The following is a 21,421-nucleotide window of genomic DNA, read 5'->3' on the forward strand; positions in this document are numbered from 1 at the left end:
AAAGCATGTTCAAACATAGTGAAAATTAGATTATCCGATGCGAAGTTGCTTAAAACTAACAATACTAAGGCCCCATCTACACCAATCTAGATAAATTTTTTTTTCTTAATTTGGTCTTCCGTTCACACTAATCCAGCTTTTTATCTACCGAAAACGGATCTGTTTGAAAACGCTCTTTCATGTGAATAAATTTGATAACGCCAGCTAGGTGGTTTAGTTCGGACAGTGATAATAAGCGAAGAGTTAATTTGTGATAATGCTGACACCACAACGGTAATGTGCACATGCTCCAGTCTGTATTTAGAGCGTCGTTTTCAAATTCAGCCGCTGCGATCACGATAGGATGGATCGAAACCATTTGATGCGTGTTTGGGACCCTTTATGAAATTTACTCTGATTAGTGTGAAGGAGCTTGAAGGGGAAGTGTCATTGGCTTTTTGACCTTTTTCTACTACAAAATAATTGTAGAACAACGAGAGGAAAGGAATCACCTCAATTCTTGAAAGAAGCAACTCGTCATCTGTTTTAACGCATTTTGGAAACAAAAAAGCGGGAACTTGAAAAACGTTATCCTAACATTTTTCAAGTTTCAATCTATCCCGATCTACTCTGTCTCTGTCCAGAGCCACTGATCGACACTTTTATTGCACTTAGGTGATAACAAAACTAGACAGTTTTTTTGTTTTTGTTGACAGACAAAATGTTTGTGTTTTGAAATGACATCAAATTTGTGTGATACTTCCCCATTATGTTTTCCAATTCTGTTGTTGGTAGATATTGGCCTGTCTGCAACAGCCAAAATAATGAGAAAAAACCTTTAGTCAAGAAACGCTCCAAGATGAAGGAAACGAATTTAACTCCAGAACACGTATCCACAAAATTATTAAACACACTTGCAGGCCGTTCGGTGCCCCGTAAACAAATATCAGCACTTAAATTGGAGATTCTCGCATCCAAACTGTACGAACGTTTTGCAGACTAGCAAAGAATCAGTGGTGACTCTTCATCTTATCCGACACTTGATGGTCACTGGAACAACCTACAAAGAAATACTTTCATGCACATATTCTTCACTGTGATACGGAGTGTGGCAAAATATTTTACTGGTTGCATTTTTGTGCATTCCTTCGCCATCCCTTTACGATCTCAAGTTACTCCAGTTAAATGTTCATGGCATAACTTGGTTAGTTTGCAAAAACTGGACTACCAACGTTATACTTACAATTGTCATTTGTTATGTAACTAGCTACAGGCCCGATATTTCCCGGTAAGTCGCGATACGAAACAACCGAGAACGCGTCCCTCGTCTCCACAAGCATTGGGCGCAGCCAAGCAACATACGGGTCTTCGCCGATCGACAAGACGTAGAGCCAGACTCCACGGTTCAACAGTGGACGGGCAAGGATTTCTAAACTTCTGCTGTCCCCGATGTCATCCGGTCTCCATGGCGTCACCAAAATGGCTATCCATGGGTACGAACCGCGCGCATCAGGAAATAGAGTAGCCGCTGCACTCAAAGTGCTGCTGATCGAGGACACACCACCCAAATAAGGAGCTTCTGCCACCTGAGTTCTATATTCTGAGAGCGATTTGTACGAGTCGAAAGTGAACACTACCACAGGACTCTCACCGAACGTTACAAAGGCGCCCCTGGATCTGCCGGGTACAACATTGAGGTTGTCAGATAGGATTCTGACGAATCGTTTTGCCCGAGTGTACTGGAACGGAGACACGGATGAAGACGAGTCCACGATAAAGGCGATGTCAGCGGCAAAGCTCGACCGAGTTGGCGCTCCTGTGACACAAGAAGAAGAAGAAAAACATTAATAATTAATAAAGGGTGAATGATATGTAATGGCACAGGGCACCCTCACCTCAACTTTGATAAAGCGGTTAACATAGACGTTTGGCCAGAAAATAGTGGCAATGTCATGCTTGTCACCTACACGACAGCGTTTACTTTTGATTGCAACCCTAGCCCTACCAGCCACCCCACCGGAACTATTTGTACCGACAGAATTACCACCTCCCCCTGGGAGGATTTGTATTCCCTTCAGTCTTGGCGATCGTTTAAATCTCCCGCTCGTATGGTAATCGGGAATTTTGAAAAATCCCGCGAATATTTAGAAGCTGTTGCCGCCATTGTTCCAAAGGCCATATAGGGTCAATTTTAGGTCGTATGACAAAGACTATTGTTATCAAAGTTGATCCACTTTTCTTGATACGAAATGTGGTTAGGCTTGGGCGAAATCTAAGTCCAATGTCACCATTTTGAATTTAAGTCTGTATCTGAACTTAACCAGCCAACACAGAAATAATTCTTTATTACGATCGACCTATTTGTGAACACAAATAAACATCGTTGTTTTCCAATTTCACGTTTTTAGGAACGAATTTAAGGTCAATTCAGCTGCACCTGACCGGTTGACTGTTTCCTCATACAACACTTGACCTCCTGGTCTCATTCTGTGCTATAACAGAGCACATGACAGGGGCCGATGTGGAGGGGGCTGTAAAATGGCGTGCGCTTTTATGGGGGAGGAGGGGGTAAGGGTGCGCGCTCCACCAGAAATTATTGAACAAGTAGATTTAAAAATATAGCAAATCTGTCATTTTTACTCGTTTTGTACGAGATGCAATCCCTTCAAACCTTCTCCTGGATCAGCTCCTACAAGCTGTGAACGGGTTAAAAATGTCTATGATGGCACAAACATTCAAATTTTCACTTACGCCAAGACGCCATCATACGCGCTGCCATGGACGGTGCACGCGGAAGCAAATCGACAAACGATGACACGGAGAACGCGTCCTCAGGTCTTTGGACTGCAGGATAGAACTCGCTTATTTTATATCCACCCGCCAAGATGGCGACAACAAAAACTCTGCCACCATGAGAGCGAACATCTCGCGAGGCATCAGACAGAGAACGCGTGTCAGACTGAAGCGTCTGCGTCCCAGACGTCAAGAGAACGACGTACTTAGGAACTGTCACGCGAGATTTCGTCCTTAACAGTTCGGCTGCAGATTCGAATGCTTTGTCAATGCGGCGATTTCCCAGGAGATGAGGCGCTTTGTTGACAGCAGCGTCAAACGCTTCACGGTCTCGATATCCATCAAAAGTGATTTCCAGCTGAGGGCGGTCGCCAAAGGTGAAAAGCGCCGAGCGGCTTCTGTTGCTGGCGAGGTTAAGGAGGCGTGCTATGAGCTTGACAAAGTTCTTTTCTAAGAGGTAGTTGTTGGCTGTGACGAGCCGTGAGGAGTCCATGAGGAATATCACGTCCGCATGCCAATAAGCAGGTTCGTATTTAACTGAAAGGGGAAAGGTCATACAGAAAGGTTTTTAAAAAAGCCAATAGAAATTAAATGTGACCAATTCCACTAATGACTAGTGGAACTGACAGGAAATCTTACAAGGGCTGTTTGAAGCCAAACATTTGGGGAGGAGGACCCACCTATTTTTCAGAGACAATTAGCCTTCAATTTGGAAAAAAATTCATAAATTGTTAAGCAGTTTAAACATTTTAGAATTGTTGTTGCTCAATTATCTCTGCTCTTCCTCTGCAGTAAGCATAGAAACTATACGGTCTTATGTGCTAGCGTAAGTAATACGTGCTGTGACCTGCGTTTCGTGTTGTTTTGTTTTTGTGTGTTTTGGTGAGTGCTGACTATAATTCTAATTAATCTTCATTAGAATTAACTTTTGCTGTATGTACATGTCTTGTGGTAACTGTGCCTAATTTTATTATAATAATATCTTTGTGTCTTTCTAGTTTTATGTGCCGTGCGATGTGTGTAGTTTATAACGCAAATCCATATGTTGTAATAACTTTTGTAGAAAATACTGTCAAATGAACTTGTACTACCATCAATATTCATTCGTATACTTGTAACATAAGATTATAATTGTTTTGAAGTTAATAAAGATTTGCAAAAAAAAAAAAAGAAAATCTCTGAAATATGCGTGCCAAATTTTCTTTCCCAATTTCAATAACCCTTGCTAAGATCTACTCTGCGCACACAGTCATCAACTGCGCAATACTAACTCTGTATAAGAAGGAACCATCCTTAAGTAATATTATATTAAATAATTTTACTTACAGGCATTTGTAGACAACCTCAACTGTTTTGCGACCCTCGACTGCCACGGTGTCAGATCGTTAAAAGACGCTACCTCAAATATATCACTGCAACCACGGACCATTGGCTTAAACATTGACGGAGTAAAATATTGCCCAATGCCGATCACGTATATATGGGCATCAAGGCTGTGCATTGATGACATAACGGACGGTATAGACCTCGTCCCAGGTCCCAAATAATAGTTTCCGGCAGTTAACAGAATGACAATCCTCATGCCGACTCGTCCGGTTTCTCGGAACAGTTTGGCTGCGTGTGTTAGTGCCTGGTCAATTCTTCGTCTTCCACCTAACAATGGAGCATTGTTGATCTGGAGGCTAAAGTCAGCGGTGCTGCTGTAGCCAGAGAAGCCGATAACTGTGTGTGACGACGTAGAGTAACTGACGAAGGCAGCCCGAGGCCCGAGCGGAGATATGATGAAGTATCGGGCTAACCTTCGCACGAACTGTTTTTCCATATCAAACTGCTGCGAGGAGACGCCAGTCGAAGAGTCAACGAGGAAGATAATATCAGCATCAGGGTGAATGGGCTCCGTTTCTTTATAGTGCAAAGAACAAAGAACTGATTAGAGTAAGGATTGGACGGCGACGCTTCGCAGTCTTCAAAAAAAAAAAAAAAAAACAGCTTATATTTTAAGGAATGGAATCTTGCGTGCTGTTGATGTTTTACCAAAAATCTTACTAATTTATTTTGCACACAAAATTACCTTTACCTTTTTCATGCAATGTACCCGCAAACAAAACATATTACCAATACCTTGCTTTGGTCGTCGCATTTTCCTCAATTTTTTGTTACCATATTTTATCTTCCAGAAACAAAACCATGGAAATATGTTCTTCTTAAAGCTGACCTGATTTTGCGACAATCTTAAAGCTGTTTAGTCACCAAAGAAATTACCCTTGTTACTTTCGGGTTCGGCAGCCTTTGACGTCACGTTTGGGTGACTACTACTTTCAGCTAACTGAAACGTTTAACTTACAAAGGCACTAAAATCTAGTGATATCTTAATAACATGGCAGGATTTCAAAAAAATGATATTCATAGATCTATGCAACTTTTAAATAAAATTCAATCAAGTAGCTCAGTCAAGAACTCTTTTTTCTGATTCCTATCTCACTCTGTCTCTCTCTTTCATACCGTTTGGACAAGGATTTGGGTTACTTATGAAGTCGTTACTTGGGGATGCTCACAACTTCTGCGGCTTACTAAAAAACTTTGACTAGCTTTGAAAGAATAGCTTATTCACGCACGGGGGATCCTTCGTTTAGGAAAGTTTTCAGAAGTAGATATTTGAAAATGCAACATTCAAAATTGTACAAAAATATATACTAAAGATCCCCCCCTCTTCCGAGTTAAACACGGAGCTTTCACCTCCGCCCCACACCTCGGGGTTGATTAAATTTTTCTTACCGGCAGCTTGGCAGAGATTCGCGGTATAAGTTCTCACTTTGTTGATAAGATCATCAAATTTCATCACTCTTATTACGTCTTCGTCTCGTTCCACAGTCAGCCTCAATTCTCTCACATTGATACTCTTTCCAACACCAAAGGCGACCACCCGTACACCTTGGTTCCTAAGCGGGGCGGACGCTTCCCGAAGATTAACATTTCCAAGGGGGTCCGTTTGCCTTCCGTCGGTCAAAAGCATTGCAAGCTTCGGCACGTTCTTTCGCGCTCGTGGAAAAAGCTGCGACGCGGCTAACTTCAATGCACGGTCTATGTAGGTGAGACCTCTTTCATGTGGCAAGCTGTCGACAGCCTTAACAAACTCCTCCGTGGTGGGGTGCTGACCAAAGTGAACTTTAATTGACGCGGACGAGCTGTACAACACGATACCGGCTCGGCTTCCTGAAGGCGAGATTCCAAAGCTTCTTGCGACGTACTTCACGAACGTTTTTATTTTTAGGTAATTCCTTCTGGCGATGCTTCCGGATGAATCTATGATAAAGGCCAAGTCCACAATAGCGTTGCAACTTTTCCACGCTGTTGAAATTAGAAAATTGAAGATTTTTAACTCTATTTTCAGCCTTCCATTTCTGTCGGAGAGCCTAAACGCACTTTTCTGCCCTTCATCTCGACTAACCCACTGTACGGATTCATATGCAAACAAAACTATATGAAAGGCTTTGCACTTAGCCTCATTTTCATAACGAGGTTCACAACAACTCGAAAATGGCTTGTTTACGAGGGAAAAGATCTTACCCTCCAAATCTTGCAAGTATATTATTGTTAACTTTTCTGTACAGTAAACTTACGAAACGTTCTGGGTGGCTGCGTTGTTGGAACAACAATCGGTTCAGCACAAATCATCCTGCAGCCGTCGGAGCAACACTTCTGTCCCACACTGCACTCGGTCTGATCTGTGCACTCGTTCGGTACGTTCGGACATGGTGAGGGTCTGGGTAATAGTGGACACACAGTTGAGCCTGTTAAATAAAGGGATAAAATATTTAGTTGGAAAATGATTAAGGGGACAGAAGGATCTAAACATTGCACTTTCCATTCCATTAACTTTCGTTTCCTATCCGTTCCTTTGCGGTTTTCGTCTCTGCCTTTTTTGCTGTGGCAAAATTTGACGTACTTCCTACTAACATTCCCCCTGGTCCTTTTATCCCCTGCTCTTCCAGTTATCACGCCCTTCTTTTCCGGTACCCTCACCGACCCCTTCTCTTTTGGTTTTCACCCTCCGTTCGCCTCCTCCATTAGGGGTATAGGGCGAACAGGGAAAAGCCACAAGCATTTTCACAGGCTTACACAACCGTAAAATGATAAACGGAACTTTAACTAACTTTAATATCAAAATTCTTACCGCTAATGGATGCCTCTATGAGCGATGGATTCAGGCACATCTTCTGACATCCGATCAAACAGCACTTGTGATCGCTGGACTCCGTACAGTCTGCATCAAACTTGCATTGATCCACAGTAGAGTGCGGAGCACAGTTCAATGACTGCTGTTTGGGAAAGTCGGGACATTCCCCACCTTTCACTGGCTCTGGCACACAAACACCTTTACGGGAAAATTTGACAGAAGTTGAATAATTATTTTTTCCTTGTGTATGAGAACTAGAGAGTGGAAGGAACATCTCGAAGAAACAGGGCATTGAATCATGTGTAAATGTCTTGGTCGATTGTAGGAAAGGAAATTTGGTTTACTGGAGTAAAACGAAAATCTTCTACCCCTTGTTGACTCAAAACCCCTACCCTCCTGATCATATCACCGTCACTCTAAGCAGCTGAGCTACAAAGCTAGGTGGGAAGAGAAACGTGGCAATTTCTGACGGAGTGTGGGAAATGCGTTTCCAAGGAAATCATTTTCAGCTAATAAAAAAATACACTATTTTTACAAGGGAGCGTTAAGTGAAAATTCCACAAGAAATCAAGCCCTGTTTGCCAATTTAACGTGTTTTAAGGCTGGGTTTCACAGCTCAGGCGAACGGCGTTGCTGTCACAAACGTCAATGCTTGAAATCCCAATAAATGTCAGTGTTTTCGTGGCAACTATTTAAATCGTTGAGTAACATATTCCAGTCAAAAACGCCCCACTTCATACAACATTACCAGCGACAAGGGTAACAAGAAAAAAAAAAAAAAACTAGCTCGCTTCTTTCCCAAACTTAAGAGAGCCGAGCTTCTGTAGTTCTGGTGACCGCAAAGATTCATCAGGTGGGTAACTACTGTGATCACCCAAGGTGAATCTTCTTGATATTTTAATAACTTCGTCGCAGTACTTTTATAAGAAAAGCATGGGGACAAGATAGGAGAATTAGATCTTCGATATTAGCATTCGCTGCCTCGTGTCATTTCATGAAGACTCTCTTTATGGATCTCGCAAAATGATACCCTTTTAACATACACAATAAAGTTGATCACTTTTTCATGAGTCAAAGAGAAGACGAAGCCTCATTGTTCCAGCAACAAGAGTAATCTTTGCGTGGTAATTTCTGCCTTAAACGTCTGGCATGTTTTTGCCGGCCCTTTCTAGCCTGCAAACAGGCTTCCCTGGCGCGCCCAGACGGGTAGCGCGCCAGGAAACCCTGTTCGCAGGCTAGGCCCTCTCTGACGTTTGGAATTCACAGCTGAATTCTGCAACCCTTAAAAATACTAAAATTTTGAATTTCGCCTTCTTTCCTCATGCTACAAGGGTGGTAAACACACTGCTTTTTGGTTTAGGTCTCTCCATGCAGCCCGCCCCACCCCCCCTCACACGGGCTTATGGTATAAAAGGTTCAAACAATATTATATTAAGAAAGTACTGACCAAAGTACCTCCATGTTTAAAAAAAAACTCAAAAAGATAACGTGACATTGAAGATGCAGCCACATAATCGATTAATCAGTATATTTTTTTTAATTAGCATTCATTTTATGTTTTTGTTGTCCACACCAAAATTACTGTCACAGGTTGAAGGGTGATGCGAAACGAAAAAATACACTGTGATAGATGGAGTGGAAAAAATACCTCCTTACAAAAATCGGTATCATCAGGAGCGGGATGTGATATTGGAACTTTTATCCTCTGGTGACTCCATAAAAACTCATCTAATTTTGCCTCATTTAATGATTTTTCATTAATATTAATATATTGAAGTATTTTTATAGTGGAAATGCACTTAGCTACCCAAAGTCACAGGCATTCCACTCGGAAACTCGGAAATAATGGAAACAGATAATCAAATCAAACATAACAGGTTAAAATCCCAACTGGCAGGAGGCAAACCAGCTTGCTATTAAAAGCGTGTCCAAGGACGGGGCTTGAACCCAGGGCCTCCGGATTTCAAGTCCAGCGCCCGAAACCGCTGGACCACGCCGCCTCTTATCATATTCTTTCCGATCAAATTCCATAATTTCCCAAATTTAAAGACTATGACGTCATATTTTCGGACTCTTTGACATGCAACCTCGTTTCTAGGGACCTCTCTCTTCCTGAGGATCCCGGGAACGAGGTTGTTTGACATGGTAATGATGTCTATCTCAAACATTTTGTTGATCACTTAAACAAATGAATACGTTGCAATTAAAAAGAAAAACAAAACGAAACTGGGTAGTAAGTTTGATGAGGGTCAAAGAACATGAATACGGATTTTTTTCACATTGTGATTGATTTTCTTACTGTGTCTTTGTCGATTGAAAGGGCGGATCTCAATTTCCGGAGTTAACAGCGAAATTAAGGTCACTTTTTATTACCTGAACGTTCTGGAATTCGTGAGGTTCAGTAAAATATCTGCAATGTATTTTTAACCAGGGCTTAAATGTTGAGGCTCAGAAGAAATCAACAAACAGCTTAATTAATCACTCCATTACGAATTTGGATGTTTAGAGCTTATAATAGAGGGATAATCTGTAGGATTTCCACTCCCCTAATAAGCCTGCTGATGTAGATAAACGAATAAACGGCACTGATAAAGATTTATCCCACCTGCAATCTTATCTTTTTGAAAATAACAACATAATTTGGTCACGTTTCAATCAGTAGTTCTTTGCTTTGTGCGCGACCCTGCGCAACGTTATAAATGTCGTTTGTTCACCAGGCTTTGTGAAAACATAACATCACATTTCTTTCAGATGTACTATCCATCGAGCGCCGTTCATTTCCCAGCAGAATACAGGATGTTTGCTACATGAACCTTGTTGAAAGAGTTTGTAGCTCAGTGGTATAGTATCCGAACTAGTATTAAATTTGAAGGTCATGGGATTCTCTTTTTCCTCGCATGCCTGTTTTACTGACAGAAAAAAATACATCTTAAAACTTGCACATCTTTGCTAAACTCGTTTCTCTCGTATGTCTAACAATGTCACGAAATATAAGTAAACCCGGGGTGGATGGAGGGTGGAGGGGGGGGGGGGGAGGCTGGGGGGATGGGAGTGGGTTACTTAATAAAGTTTCGTACGGGAGGCTCCGCCCGGAGGCTGAGCCCCCTAGATTTTCGATCTTTTAAAACACTTAAATTGTAAATTTACTACCCTTTCCCGTACTATAGGGAGATAACAAAAGAGCGTTCCTTTCGGTTCCGGTGGAGTTTCCCCGTGTAGCCCACCATGTGGAGCACCCTTCCCACCTTCCCCTCCCCGAGAAGTAATGTTGAGGCCGGAAATGGTGTCTGCTCTCGCAGGCTATCTCTAGCGCTAACATAACAGAGTTCAATAGACATCACAAAGGATAACAGACTCATCAATTGAGATGCTGCATGTTTGTCAATAAACGCTTAATCAAAACCTCGTTGTCCTTCAACGTAAACTTTATATCAGTTCGGGTAATCAGCGCTGGGTGCCCTGACTGAGTATATGGTATATCAGTCGTTGAATGAAAGCAAGCGACGATAAACGGTATTATTGAAGCCTGCGAGGCGAAAAAGTATAAAATTGCATAAAAATGTCACATACCTAAGAACAAGAACGCAAGTGACACGAACGTTGCCAGAGAGAAAGTCTTCGGTCTGCCTGCATCTTCAACCATCATCGACCAAATTTAACTAGGTGTCGGTCTGGTAAACGTAGTTTGTGTAGCAAACTTTCGCATTAATGTTGAAGATTTCTCTTGATGGTGAGCATCAACACAAAACGTCTTTACACAGTCACAGTCTGAACTGGCGTGAGGCCCTGGCTGATACTTTCAAGTGGTTTCTTTCGTCGCTCTGTTCTTGCGCTGTGACGTTACCCACGCGTATTCGACCACCGTGCCGGCCGTACGTGTAGTCAAGGTATTTTATAGCGGCACGGAAACGCTGACAGTATAGAAAATCGTTAGGATAGCGCATTTGGCTTTGATAATAAACAGGTTGCAAAATCCGAGCTTTAATGGGTCGCTACTTTTCGAGATAAAATGTAACAAAATACTTCTTACGTGCGGTTGCCAATTTCAAAAAGACTATATCCTGTGATATCTTGCGATTATTTTAGATCGCTTTAAGGAGTTGCCTTTTCCGGAAAAATACGCTATTTTCGCCTAAGCTGTGATTACGGCAAAGCAGAACACGAAACACCGCCACGGGAAAAGACAGAAGGAATATTGTTTAGGGAATTCAAGCGGAACTTTGTTTCATTCGATAAGTACAGAGCTAAGAAAGACGCCAGCAATTATTTCCAGTAGCGCAAAAAATGTGTGTATCACTAGATATGATATTCACTTACGTTTGAAATTTCTTGCCCTTGCCCTAAATGTACGGGTTTTTCCGGGCATATCCTATAACAGCTTTTCATCCGAGCACCTTCGTCTTCTTGACGCAAGCATGGCGGGATTCTAATTAGTAATGCGTAGTCTCCAACCTCGTGGAAGCCAGATCATGGCGGGCGGGGAAAATTATTAACGCCAACCTACACGACAGGGTTTTGAGATCTTCGGTTTCTTTGGAGAAAAACAGTTATCATATGGTGGGCCGGAAATCCTGCCGCTGAAACACGTAGGCTACCGCTGAAATTGTATTCATATCGTGACTGTGCAATGTAACGCAAGGTTTTCACCGACACTTACTTGAATTGAGGGAACATAAACTCGTCACGCTAGTCCTGGGGAGGATATATTGCGTGACGAACCCTTAGAGCGTTTGCGTACCGTGGAAGCAAGACAAAGGGTGTTTTCGGTCTGGTTTGCTTTAAATGCTGATACAAAACAATGCAATAACAACACCAGCATAAACGGACAGATTAGTGAGTTTAGAAGGCCACAACCTTTCCCTATTAATCAGACAGTCCGAAGCTGTCAACCAAAAACCACAAATTGACAAGTAATATTTTACTGGGTTTGGCCGGTAATTACATGAAAGTGTAAACCAAAGTATTCCCTTACAATCTAAACACTGCTTCATGATGTCAAAGATTGTCCACTAGTTTCCTCGCGCGTTTTCCCCCGTGCGTTATTGTTTGCTCAGTTTCCTCGCGGGTAGTAAAAGCCGCGCGTTTTTGCACGCGTGCTGTGCACGCAATGCTCGCGCTTAATCCGCGCGTACCATTCCGTGTCGCGTGTTGGCTCGCAGCCTACGTCACCGTCACAGAGAAGTCATGCATAAAATCGTCCCTTTGTACGCGAAAATTTAATAAGTCTTCATCCACAGATTCAAAGGAGGGAAGCGATTTAAGACTCTGCAGCCTTTGGTCAACCGTAAATTAACCTTTGTGGTCTCTGTCTTCTCAAGAATTAACATTCTTGTCACATTACGCATTTTCTTGAGTGTGTGTATGTCACCTTCAACGAAAACAGGAAAAACATTGCTAGCAATCCAAACCGAAGCAATATTATGGGAAGAGAATAGCCTAAGGGGCGCTGCATCTATATAAATGAGCTATGATCGATAACCTAAACAAATAAAACACTGTAAAATTGACTTTTAGATTATGGGTCTCTGTGTGTTTGTGGGGGGGAGGGGGGGGGGAGGGTCGCAAAGAGAGGACAAGGACGACGCCTGGAGTCGGGTTCGAAAGGGAATTTGTACTTGTGAGGGAGCAGGATTCGCATGAAAGATAGAACAGAATCCTAAACTGTGTAACTTAAAACGTAAAAAGCTAAGAACCACAGAATGAGTGTAAAACTTTACAGGATCTAGTTATTGCTTTGCGATGCTTATAGTAAATGTACTGCGATTTTCAGGGAGGCGTATTTTGCGTGTATTTTCACATTGCAGTCTTGCAAAGATTGTTTAGACGGAAACAACCGATGTAAGCATGTTCTATATAAAAAGACTGTTAAAATAGACTGTTCACAGTCCCCTATTTTTCCGTGGGATTTTCGAGACTCGTACGCGTCGATCGACCTCCCGCCATCTTGGTTTAACGGCGAAGGCAACCAGGGGAGAGTGTTTAAACTACTGAGGGGAGCGGTAGAGCTCCTCTTTCCCCACCCAACGTACCCCGACTAGGTCCCCCACTGGTAGTTTAGACACTCTCCCCAAGTTGCGCTCGCCGTTACAAGCGAAGATGGCAGGAGTTCGATCGAAGAGTACGAGTCTCGAAAATCCCACGGAAAAATAGGGGACTGTGAACAGTCTAAAGAAGAAAAGATAAACGGTTCGCCAGTGACAGTGATTTCCATTGCGCGCCAAGTGAGACCAGAGACGAGGCTAGGAATTCAAACTCTTTAAGAGTAGCTGAAGTAGCTTTCAAAAAAGAAACACATTGTTCTTGACAACGTTTATTCTTGTTGGAAACGGACCTTAATGAAGAGATGAAATTTACCGATTTCCCAGTCCTAAAGGAATGAATGGGAGTCATCTAGCAACATCCTTCTTTTTAATTTTTAACGTACATTCTTTGTTAAGAATAAGCAATTAGAAAAAACCTATGAAGAAAAGCCTTTTAAATTGTAGACTGCGAGCAGTCGTAGCTTTTCCCTCAGACCACACGGCAAAGTGGCTGTAAAATTATGCAAATCAGAAAAAAGTGAAAGAGGAGGGATTTGTCTTCGCCGCTCGCGAGATCCATCTCGCGCGCTACAGAACTTAGGAGTAGAAAGAGCCTACTCGCAATCTAATTAAATTGTCTTTCACGTCGGTTTTAGAAACATTTCGGTTGTTGCTTGTCTTATGACAATAAACCACTATCTTAAGACCAAAACAGGGACGTACCTTTCTCAGTTTTGTAACGAAAACCGAAATTCGCGGAAATTTTACTATGAAAGGAAGCAGTTTTGCACGATAAGTTATCATAGATGTTTAAGCTCTGATTCGCACTTGTAAAATTAACACTGTAATAAGAAAAGTTACAAAGACGTCGACCTCAATTTACGATAAGCACAAACCTAAGGCGGCATACAGGAGCGCAGTAAATATCTCAAACCATTTAAAGCAAACGTTCACTAATGATTCTGCTTGTGTGCATTGCACAAGTGAGGACCAGGTATATCTCTGTAAACATATAACGGATAAGGGTACAAGCTTCCTTCCTCCTCCAACTGAGATGAGCAAGATATCTGATAGACACCAGGTGACCACTACATGACCTCTAAAGGTACGTCTCTCTGTCCGGGTCTGGTTTGGGCTGTGGGTGAGCCGGTTTCACCTTCATGTAGACTATGATGCCCAGACACATAGCGCAGAAGGCAGCCATGGCAATGACTATCACTGTATTCAAATTCAAAGAAGAATCTAAAGGAGAAAAAAAGAGAGCTATTTGCAATATAGTATACGAGATAACAGGGACCTTCAGAACAGAGTACGAGAACGAGATTGAGTACGAGAACGACTTTCCAATTTCAAATCAGTCACATCCCCAGAACTCTCGCTCCTTCCTGTTGTTTACCATCAGATAAGGAGACCATAGAAACAAGATCGGTGTGACAAGCGGTTATCTAAACTACGGAAACTAGATTTGAAAAGTCGTACTCGTACTCAATCTTGTACTCTTAGTCAAAGCTGAAGGTCCTTGACAAAAACAATCGGCTGACAGACCTTGATAAAAGAATGCTCGATAACATAATAGATTAAAGGAGCTATTTCACCTATTTTTACCATTAGTTGTTTAAGATTAAAGATAATCTAGCTTCAAGGAAACTAAAAAATGACAGTTTAGTTTTAGTTATAAATAACTCTACTAAACTTTCGAAAATTTAAATAATTGTTTTGGCAACAGATGGAAAACCACACATACCAGATTATTATTCTTTCTTTCTAGAGAGAAAATTGTTTCAAGTTTTTCTCTTGGTGTTAACGAACTTGTAGCGTATTTTATCGCAGATTTTCGGCGCAAAAACGCACAAGCCTGAACAATGTAGCGCCCCTTTTAGAGAAATATGGTAGTTGCTGAGCTCGCCCATATAAATACGTAACATTTATTCAGTTTAAACTCATCGAACACAAAAATCAGACTCTCGCCAGGAGTCGAGCCTATAACCTTCCATATGCTTGTCGGATTCTCTAACTACTGCAGAGAATCTCTTAGCAAGCTAGGTTCTTTTTACACGTTCATATATGACACGGGTCATGCATGCTGTTAAAGAAAGAACATGGAAAATTCTAGCTTCGTCAGTGTAATAAACAAATTGTATTCACTTTATGAAGGGCGTGAGACTGTAAAGAAATAATTCCGAGTCCCTGGTGAGAGTCAAACAGATGATTTCTCACGCACTATTCGGATACATGATGATAAAACCACTGAACAATAGGGACAGGAATTTGGCAAAATGACCAAGCTCGCCATAAGTCTCCCAGTGGCTCAGTAGATGAGGCCTCCGAACGGAGTATGGATGGTCATAGGTTCAATCTCCGTTATATTAGGGACTCAGTTATTTTCTATTCCCAATGCTTGTCGCTTTATTGAAGACTACATCTGCTAAATCTTTCTTATTTCTTAATCCATCCTAAGGTTTTCAATCTGCTTTTCTTTATCACTGCACAGGACTCCATTGATAATGATTCTACTGGTATGCAGGACACGTGCGTCTCTTTCTCTCTTTAAATCTGTCTGCCTGCGTTTCTCTCTGTCTGTCTGTCCTATCCGTCGGTTATCTGACAATCTATCTGTCTATCTATTTTTTTCAGGCTTTCCTTGCGCAATTTCTTAAGTTGCGTAAATAACTGCGAGGGTCTTTCTTCTAGCTGTCTGTCTGTTTCTCATTCTACTGGAGTCCGGAAGGTCCTATGTAGCTTTAACTCGCTCTGATAACGTTGATAACGAATAATGAATGCAAGACAACAGGGGTTACTAGGTGGCAAATGAAAAATGTTGGGGAGATAAAAACAACTAAAACAAAGCAACAGAAGAAAGGACTGATGCTAGGGACTCCAAGGTAGTGGCGCCTGTAGCAAGGTGTAAATTGTGACCGTAAAAGGCAATACGGTACAACCCCACTAAGCTTGATATTCAGACTTCTCTTTCTCCCCTCCCCTTGTTTGTTGTCCTATGGCTGCGACAAATAGAATACAATTACCCATAGACGTACCTTTTTCTTTGTAGTCATTTCTCGCCGTGGACTCTGGTTCGCGATTGAAAATGAAAGGTCCCTCTGTGAGTCCTGCTCTCTTTAGTCCTCTCTCGTCTTCAGTATCTCGCCTTCTTCTGGGGAAATCAAGACTCGAACAGTCAATTGTGCAGCGAGAAGACGGCTTAGATGCGTTGCATACCACCAAGTTACAGTGCAGATACACGAAGCTTCCGTATTCTCCTGTGAACTGGAATGTGTCGAAACTGAAACGTCTGACGCCGCGAGGGGCTGAGTGGTAAGTCACTGTTGAATCTGCGGCGCAGCTAAGAAGGCAAACGAAGAAAATAATGATTTATATCATATTAAACTACTACAAAATTAGTATCACTACTTAATGAAACTAGAGGTCGGGAGAATTAGAATCACCTGAAAGAAAAGCATCTTATGTTTAAACAAATTCTCACAACTTATGAGCCAACAGGAGGTCTTTGAATATTTCCAGGTAAAGAAAATGTCTACCTTTGTCGGATGATGTCATACTTCATGTCGTCATCAGGATTCTGGGTGGGCGTGGCAAAGCAACTCTCCTCTCTAAGCTCCAGACGGGTATCAGGTGAATCAACAGCCAGCTGAACAGGGAATCACAGGCAATAAAGTAAATAAAAGTCAGTCTTCGAGGGTGGTAGCCTCCCACGCAGCCATTTTAGGGGACTCGTTTTGCTGGGAGGCTACGAGAGCAGACGCCTTTTCTAGCTCTTGTTGCAGCCTCCGCGAAAGAGAGCTGGCTATTCAAAGTCAGTCTTCTAGTCAAGAGTCTTAACAGTGCTAATCTACGGTCTTCGAAGTACAAAAAAGAGGCGTCATTCGCACGCACAGTGCTCCGAAGGGAGGTCTTGTGCTTAAGCTTCTCTTACGCCTGTCCCCACTTATGAAACAACCACTAAAACGACTTCAATGAACACATACACAAACACTAGGAAAGAGAAAACATTCTATCTCTAATTGTGCTTCTGGTTGGGCTTATTTCAAGCCATCTGCTACACCGGATTTTTCGTATTTCTATGCTTGTGCTTACACTTGGAGGGCATAGTTTTTCAGGGTGCCATTGAAGAATAAGAAAACTTAAGAATGATTTAGCGCATATTTATTACTTGTTCTCATTGCGGAATTGTTTGAATGGTATTGAGTCCATACCATTCCAGCCATTCTACTGTTTATTCTTATATATTCCAGTTATTCTAATTATTCTCATCCCAGAAGAGATCAAACAGAAACACCCCTGTTCTCATTCTAGAATCGTTACGATGCAATTCCAGTCAGTCTGCTCCTTGGGGAAAAATGATCATGTTTTCATTCCTTCTTTCAGAAAGGTCCTTTTCTATTCTTTTCTATTCCGTTTATTCTAATAATTCATAATCAGTCCATTCTCATTCCAGAAGAGATCAGGGGTGCTTACCATTTACATGGAAAACCAGGAAATTCCAGTTGGAAAGTTAAATGGTAGGCATTATTCCATGTGGAGTACTTCTGAAATTATGGGCTTCTGGTCAAAGTGATGCATTTTTATTACTCCTTTTGGGATTTACAGCCGACGTTCTTACATTTTGCATGTTATCCATCTTCTGTTAAGACAAGCTAAATCATGTCGTATTTTATACCGAAAATTTCCATCCGGGTGGTTTGCGTAAATGGTAAGCACCCCAGAAATCGTGTCCGTACCTATCGCACAACTGGGAACTAAACCTTAATACGCAGTGATCGTAGCTTATCACAATTCCTACTCGCTACCTGCGCTCACCAGTTCTGTCTTTATTCTTTTATAATGAAAATATCACTCAGTGTGTAAATGGTTAGTTCTCTATCCCCTATCCTCTCCCGATTTTCTTTTTAAAATCTGGCTTGAGAACTTCTATATTTTTTTATAGTGCTTTATTTCACTCTTCGAATTTATCCTTGAAAAAGCAACTTTTTTTACTAAACGAGTCAAAACGAAAAACGAGTAACAGACAGATCTTACGTTGTTACCTGAATATACAGGGGCTTGTTCAAGGCGACCTTCAATGGGAAATCCCTGATACCGTACGGAAGCAGATAATCCTGGTCTTTAAACACAGAGATTTCTAGTGTGAACGCAGTTGTGGTGTCACCACCGTCCATTGTCATCTTCAGCTACAAAAGTATACGAAAGATTGAATGTTAATCGCCATGAGACATAGTATTGACCGTGAGGAAATATTCAACACATCAATGTTCCTAGAAGTATGCAAGACGCTTGTCACATAGGAACCTTGTATACCGTGTATTCACTACGAGTCTACCAGCTCAGCGATAGCTCAACGATGATCGAGTCAAAGAAATGAGATGTGATGTTTTAAGCCTGGTGTATAAGTGATAGATATATTTTTCCAGTCAGCGACACAGGCATACTGGTCGTTGACTGAGAAAAACTTCATCTATCAAGTTTCAAATCTTTTTTAAAAAAGGAAGAATACGGACACTTGCCGGAGCCGTCTCTTTGTTTTTGATTTGTTTTTTCTTTTTTTCTGTTTGAAAGTGCGACATACGGAAATCCAATTCAAGGGTTCGTCAAACCTTTTTTCAGTTAATGGTAAAATGAATTAGTACACTCGCAGACTCACAAAAAAACTGATCTTCTTTGAGTTCTCAATGTAACCTTATCTCTTACGGATATTTCTTATTTTTTCCGTTTGATGGAGGTTAACTCGCGCTCAACCCCTAGTTTTTTGTACAGGATGGTATACAAACTACAAGGAAGGAAAATTAAGAGAACAAACTCAAGAAATGTGCAACTTTGCTAAGCTATTTATTTTGTAAACGAGGGCTTTCCAAATAAGGTAGTAATAGTTCATTGGGTCATATGACTCGAACGGGGAGCCAATCATATTGCAGAAACTGCCATCATATGTGAAAAGATCGTCGATATAGGGGAAGTCATGAATTTTGGGGGTCTTGTCTTTAGGGATGTTTTAACCGTCAAATTCGGGATTCTCTAGCGTAAGTTAAACCGAATTTTTACTTTAAAGCTTTACGCGTGATTGCATGAATGTAGAATTAAGGACGGTGCCTAATATTGTTACTGCGCATACGTTCTGCGCATCTCGAGATACTCGGGTTTCCTATGGGTGGTGCCTGCTAATACAGGAATATTTTTGCGCGGTTTAAAACTATGCGGAGAAAGCAGAACATAGCAAACGCTTTTGGTATCTCGAAAGAAAATTGGGGGTAACCATGCATTTTTCAGAGAGAATTATCAATTTAGGAAAACATCCCATACATTGCTTCATATTTTGGCGCTTTTTAGAGATATTATTGCTTAATTATCTCTGAAAAATGCGTGGCTACCCCCAATTTTCGTTTTGGATTCCAATAGGCCTTCCTAAGATCTGCTTTTCCCGCATAGTCATAAACCGCACAAAAATACTTCGATATTAGTAGGCACCGTCCTTAAGAACAACCATCAAGAATTTTTACCTTTCTCGGTATAATCCCGTATGTTGATGTCACGCCTTCTTTTGTATAGTAACAGCTAAAGGGGATAACAAGTTCTCGCATTCGTGTAATCGAACCCTCGTATTCAACCTCTACCTCCTCCACGTTGTTGCTATAGACAACCGCGTCATCCGTATGACTGCTGACCGTACCGCAGCTCATCAAGGGCGCAATGAGGCTGAAATGAGTCTCGTTTTCCTGAGCCTTACATAAAGGGTCATTGAGGCGGAGGTACTGGGCCTTGAATCCGTTTAAGATTTTCCTCTCCACGTCAATCTGCATTTCATTCTTCCTGCAGGTTACTTTAACTCCGTCTGAAAAACGAAGCAAGAGTTTCCTAAAGTGGATAAAAAATATCAATATTGACGAAAAAAATTGTGTGATTTCAAAATAGCTGTAATAAAGTGACAATTGAACTTCGTGTCGTGCAATTTTGGTCTGAAGTCATACTTGTGATTTGAAATCGAACTCGAGCGCTCGTTCGATTTTGAAATCACGCGTATAATTTCAAACCAAATTGTACTCCAATCAGTTCTTTTATCATTATTAAATTGGGTTTTGGTTTTTCCTGGTTTGGTCTGAAATATTACATGTTTTGCGCAATGGTGTGAAATAAGAAGAAAAAAACATTTCAGATAACTAAGATATTTTAATATCTTAAAAGTAGGAAAGTTGATGAACTCTAACTTGGAAAATTTTCGGACGTTCCAAAAGCAATTCAAAAATGAATTGTTTGACAGGAGTATTAGAACGGATTTTAGACTAAGCGAGAATTTAAGACCAACAGTCCTGTTCCTTGCTTTTTAGACTGAGCGAGGAATTTAAAACCAGGAAATACTCTCGTCCATCAATGTTATTTTTCCTTTTCTTGTCAGTCTTTTTTTCAAAAAATAACATGATAGAATTTGTAAAGTTTTTCATCAGAAACACCACGTTTTTAACCGTTTTTCAGTTAAGGGGGTTCGACTGAACCACCCGAACCACCCCTGGATCCACCCCAGTAACTCATTATTATTATCACACTGATAATGTACTCTTTTTACACAAAGACGTCCGAAATGTGCGAAGAAAACATCCAATACTCTTGTTCGTAGTTTATGTACGAAAGACAAATGTCCGTAAAATTTTTTCGGAAGTTACAGTAGTTTGGTCTCGCTAGGCCCTAGCTTTAATCTTCCTGCTTTCTCACGCGGATCGTTGTCACCTCCTCAACCTCTAGGATCAGCGTAGAATTAGGCGAGATTGTGGAGCTCCGGGTGCCGCTATCCAATTGACCACCCATCCTAGATTCTGGGGGTAACCCAGCAACGTTATTTCAATTTCAATTCAATTTTTAAATTCTGTTTGTAAATTTATATAGCGCATAATTCCATGACGAGATTATTAAATGCGCCTTATCACTTTATACATTACTAAATATCTTAAGGAGAATGACAACTGAAAAACTCTCTAAAAGAAAATGAACTATTAAGGGGACAACCATCTCACCCCACCCATGCCGGGATCGTGCAACAAATGATAATGGTGTTTTGTGTTCCTGGAGATAATTTAAAAAGCGGCTTCCTGCGGAAATACCTTACGGTGACTTGAATATATCAGTCGGTTTGCTGTTGAGGTCAACGCTGTGTTGAAAGCCAATTATATTAGCAGTAAACAAGGGCGTTTAATTTTTTTGGGTTCGCTTTCTTACTTTAGCCTTTCGCCGGCCTTAACATCTGAAAGTCTGCCACAAAGCTATTCTTATACAATTTCTCCTCCGAAGATTAAAGATGAAAGATGCATTGACTACAACTCTTTTGATAGAACTTAAAAGGACAAAAAATATTTTTGTGTGTGTTATCTCCTTTGTGCTCCTACTCTGCTTTAATAGCCCGGAAAGCAGAGCTCATGCGTAAACAGTTTCTACGTAGCACTAGTAAAATCCC

The 21,421-nt window shown here is 41.3% G+C and overlaps 2 protein-coding genes across 4 annotated transcripts in view; both read right to left on the minus strand.

Annotated features, from left to right (window-relative positions):
• LOC146455508 (uncharacterized) overlaps nt 1-10,855 on the minus strand; it is a 75,152-nt gene extending 64,297 nt beyond the window's left edge. For 2 of the 3 annotated variants that reach the window (XM_085094189.1, XM_085094188.1), the window contains exons 1-7: nt 10,520-10,855; nt 6,947-7,147; nt 6,393-6,563; nt 5,548-6,120; nt 4,099-4,674; nt 2,731-3,309; nt 1,223-1,795 (exon numbers count right to left, since the gene is read on the minus strand). In XM_085094189.1, the coding sequence (XP_084950315.1) occupies nt 1,223-1,795; nt 2,731-3,309; nt 4,099-4,674; nt 5,548-6,120; nt 6,393-6,563; nt 6,947-7,147; nt 10,520-10,595 (2,749 nt within the window). In that variant the 5' untranslated portion in view covers nt 10,596-10,855. The remainder of the gene's footprint in view (nt 1-1,222; nt 1,796-2,730; nt 3,310-4,098; nt 4,675-5,547; nt 6,121-6,392; nt 6,564-6,946; nt 7,148-10,519) is intronic. The other variant, XM_085094190.1, reaches the window with a different exon arrangement.
• A 2,734-nt stretch (nt 10,856-13,589) lies between these two features.
• LOC146455509 (uncharacterized) overlaps nt 13,590-21,421 on the minus strand; it is a 35,489-nt gene continuing 27,657 nt past the window's right edge. The window contains exons 17-21 of the mRNA XM_085094251.1: nt 19,479-19,810; nt 18,012-18,155; nt 16,506-16,615; nt 16,005-16,309; nt 13,590-14,211 (exon numbers count right to left, since the gene is read on the minus strand). Coding sequence (XP_084950377.1) covers nt 14,069-14,211; nt 16,005-16,309; nt 16,506-16,615; nt 18,012-18,155; nt 19,479-19,810 — 1,034 coding nt within the window. The 3' untranslated portion in view covers nt 13,590-14,068. The remainder of the gene's footprint in view (nt 14,212-16,004; nt 16,310-16,505; nt 16,616-18,011; nt 18,156-19,478; nt 19,811-21,421) is intronic.

The sequence above is a fragment of the Pavona decussata genome, unplaced genomic scaffold (genome assembly GCF_977016875.1).
Source record: "Pavona decussata unplaced genomic scaffold, jaPavDecu1.1 SCAFFOLD_273, whole genome shotgun sequence".
Classification (NCBI taxonomy): domain Eukaryota; kingdom Metazoa; phylum Cnidaria; class Anthozoa; order Scleractinia; family Agariciidae; genus Pavona; species Pavona decussata.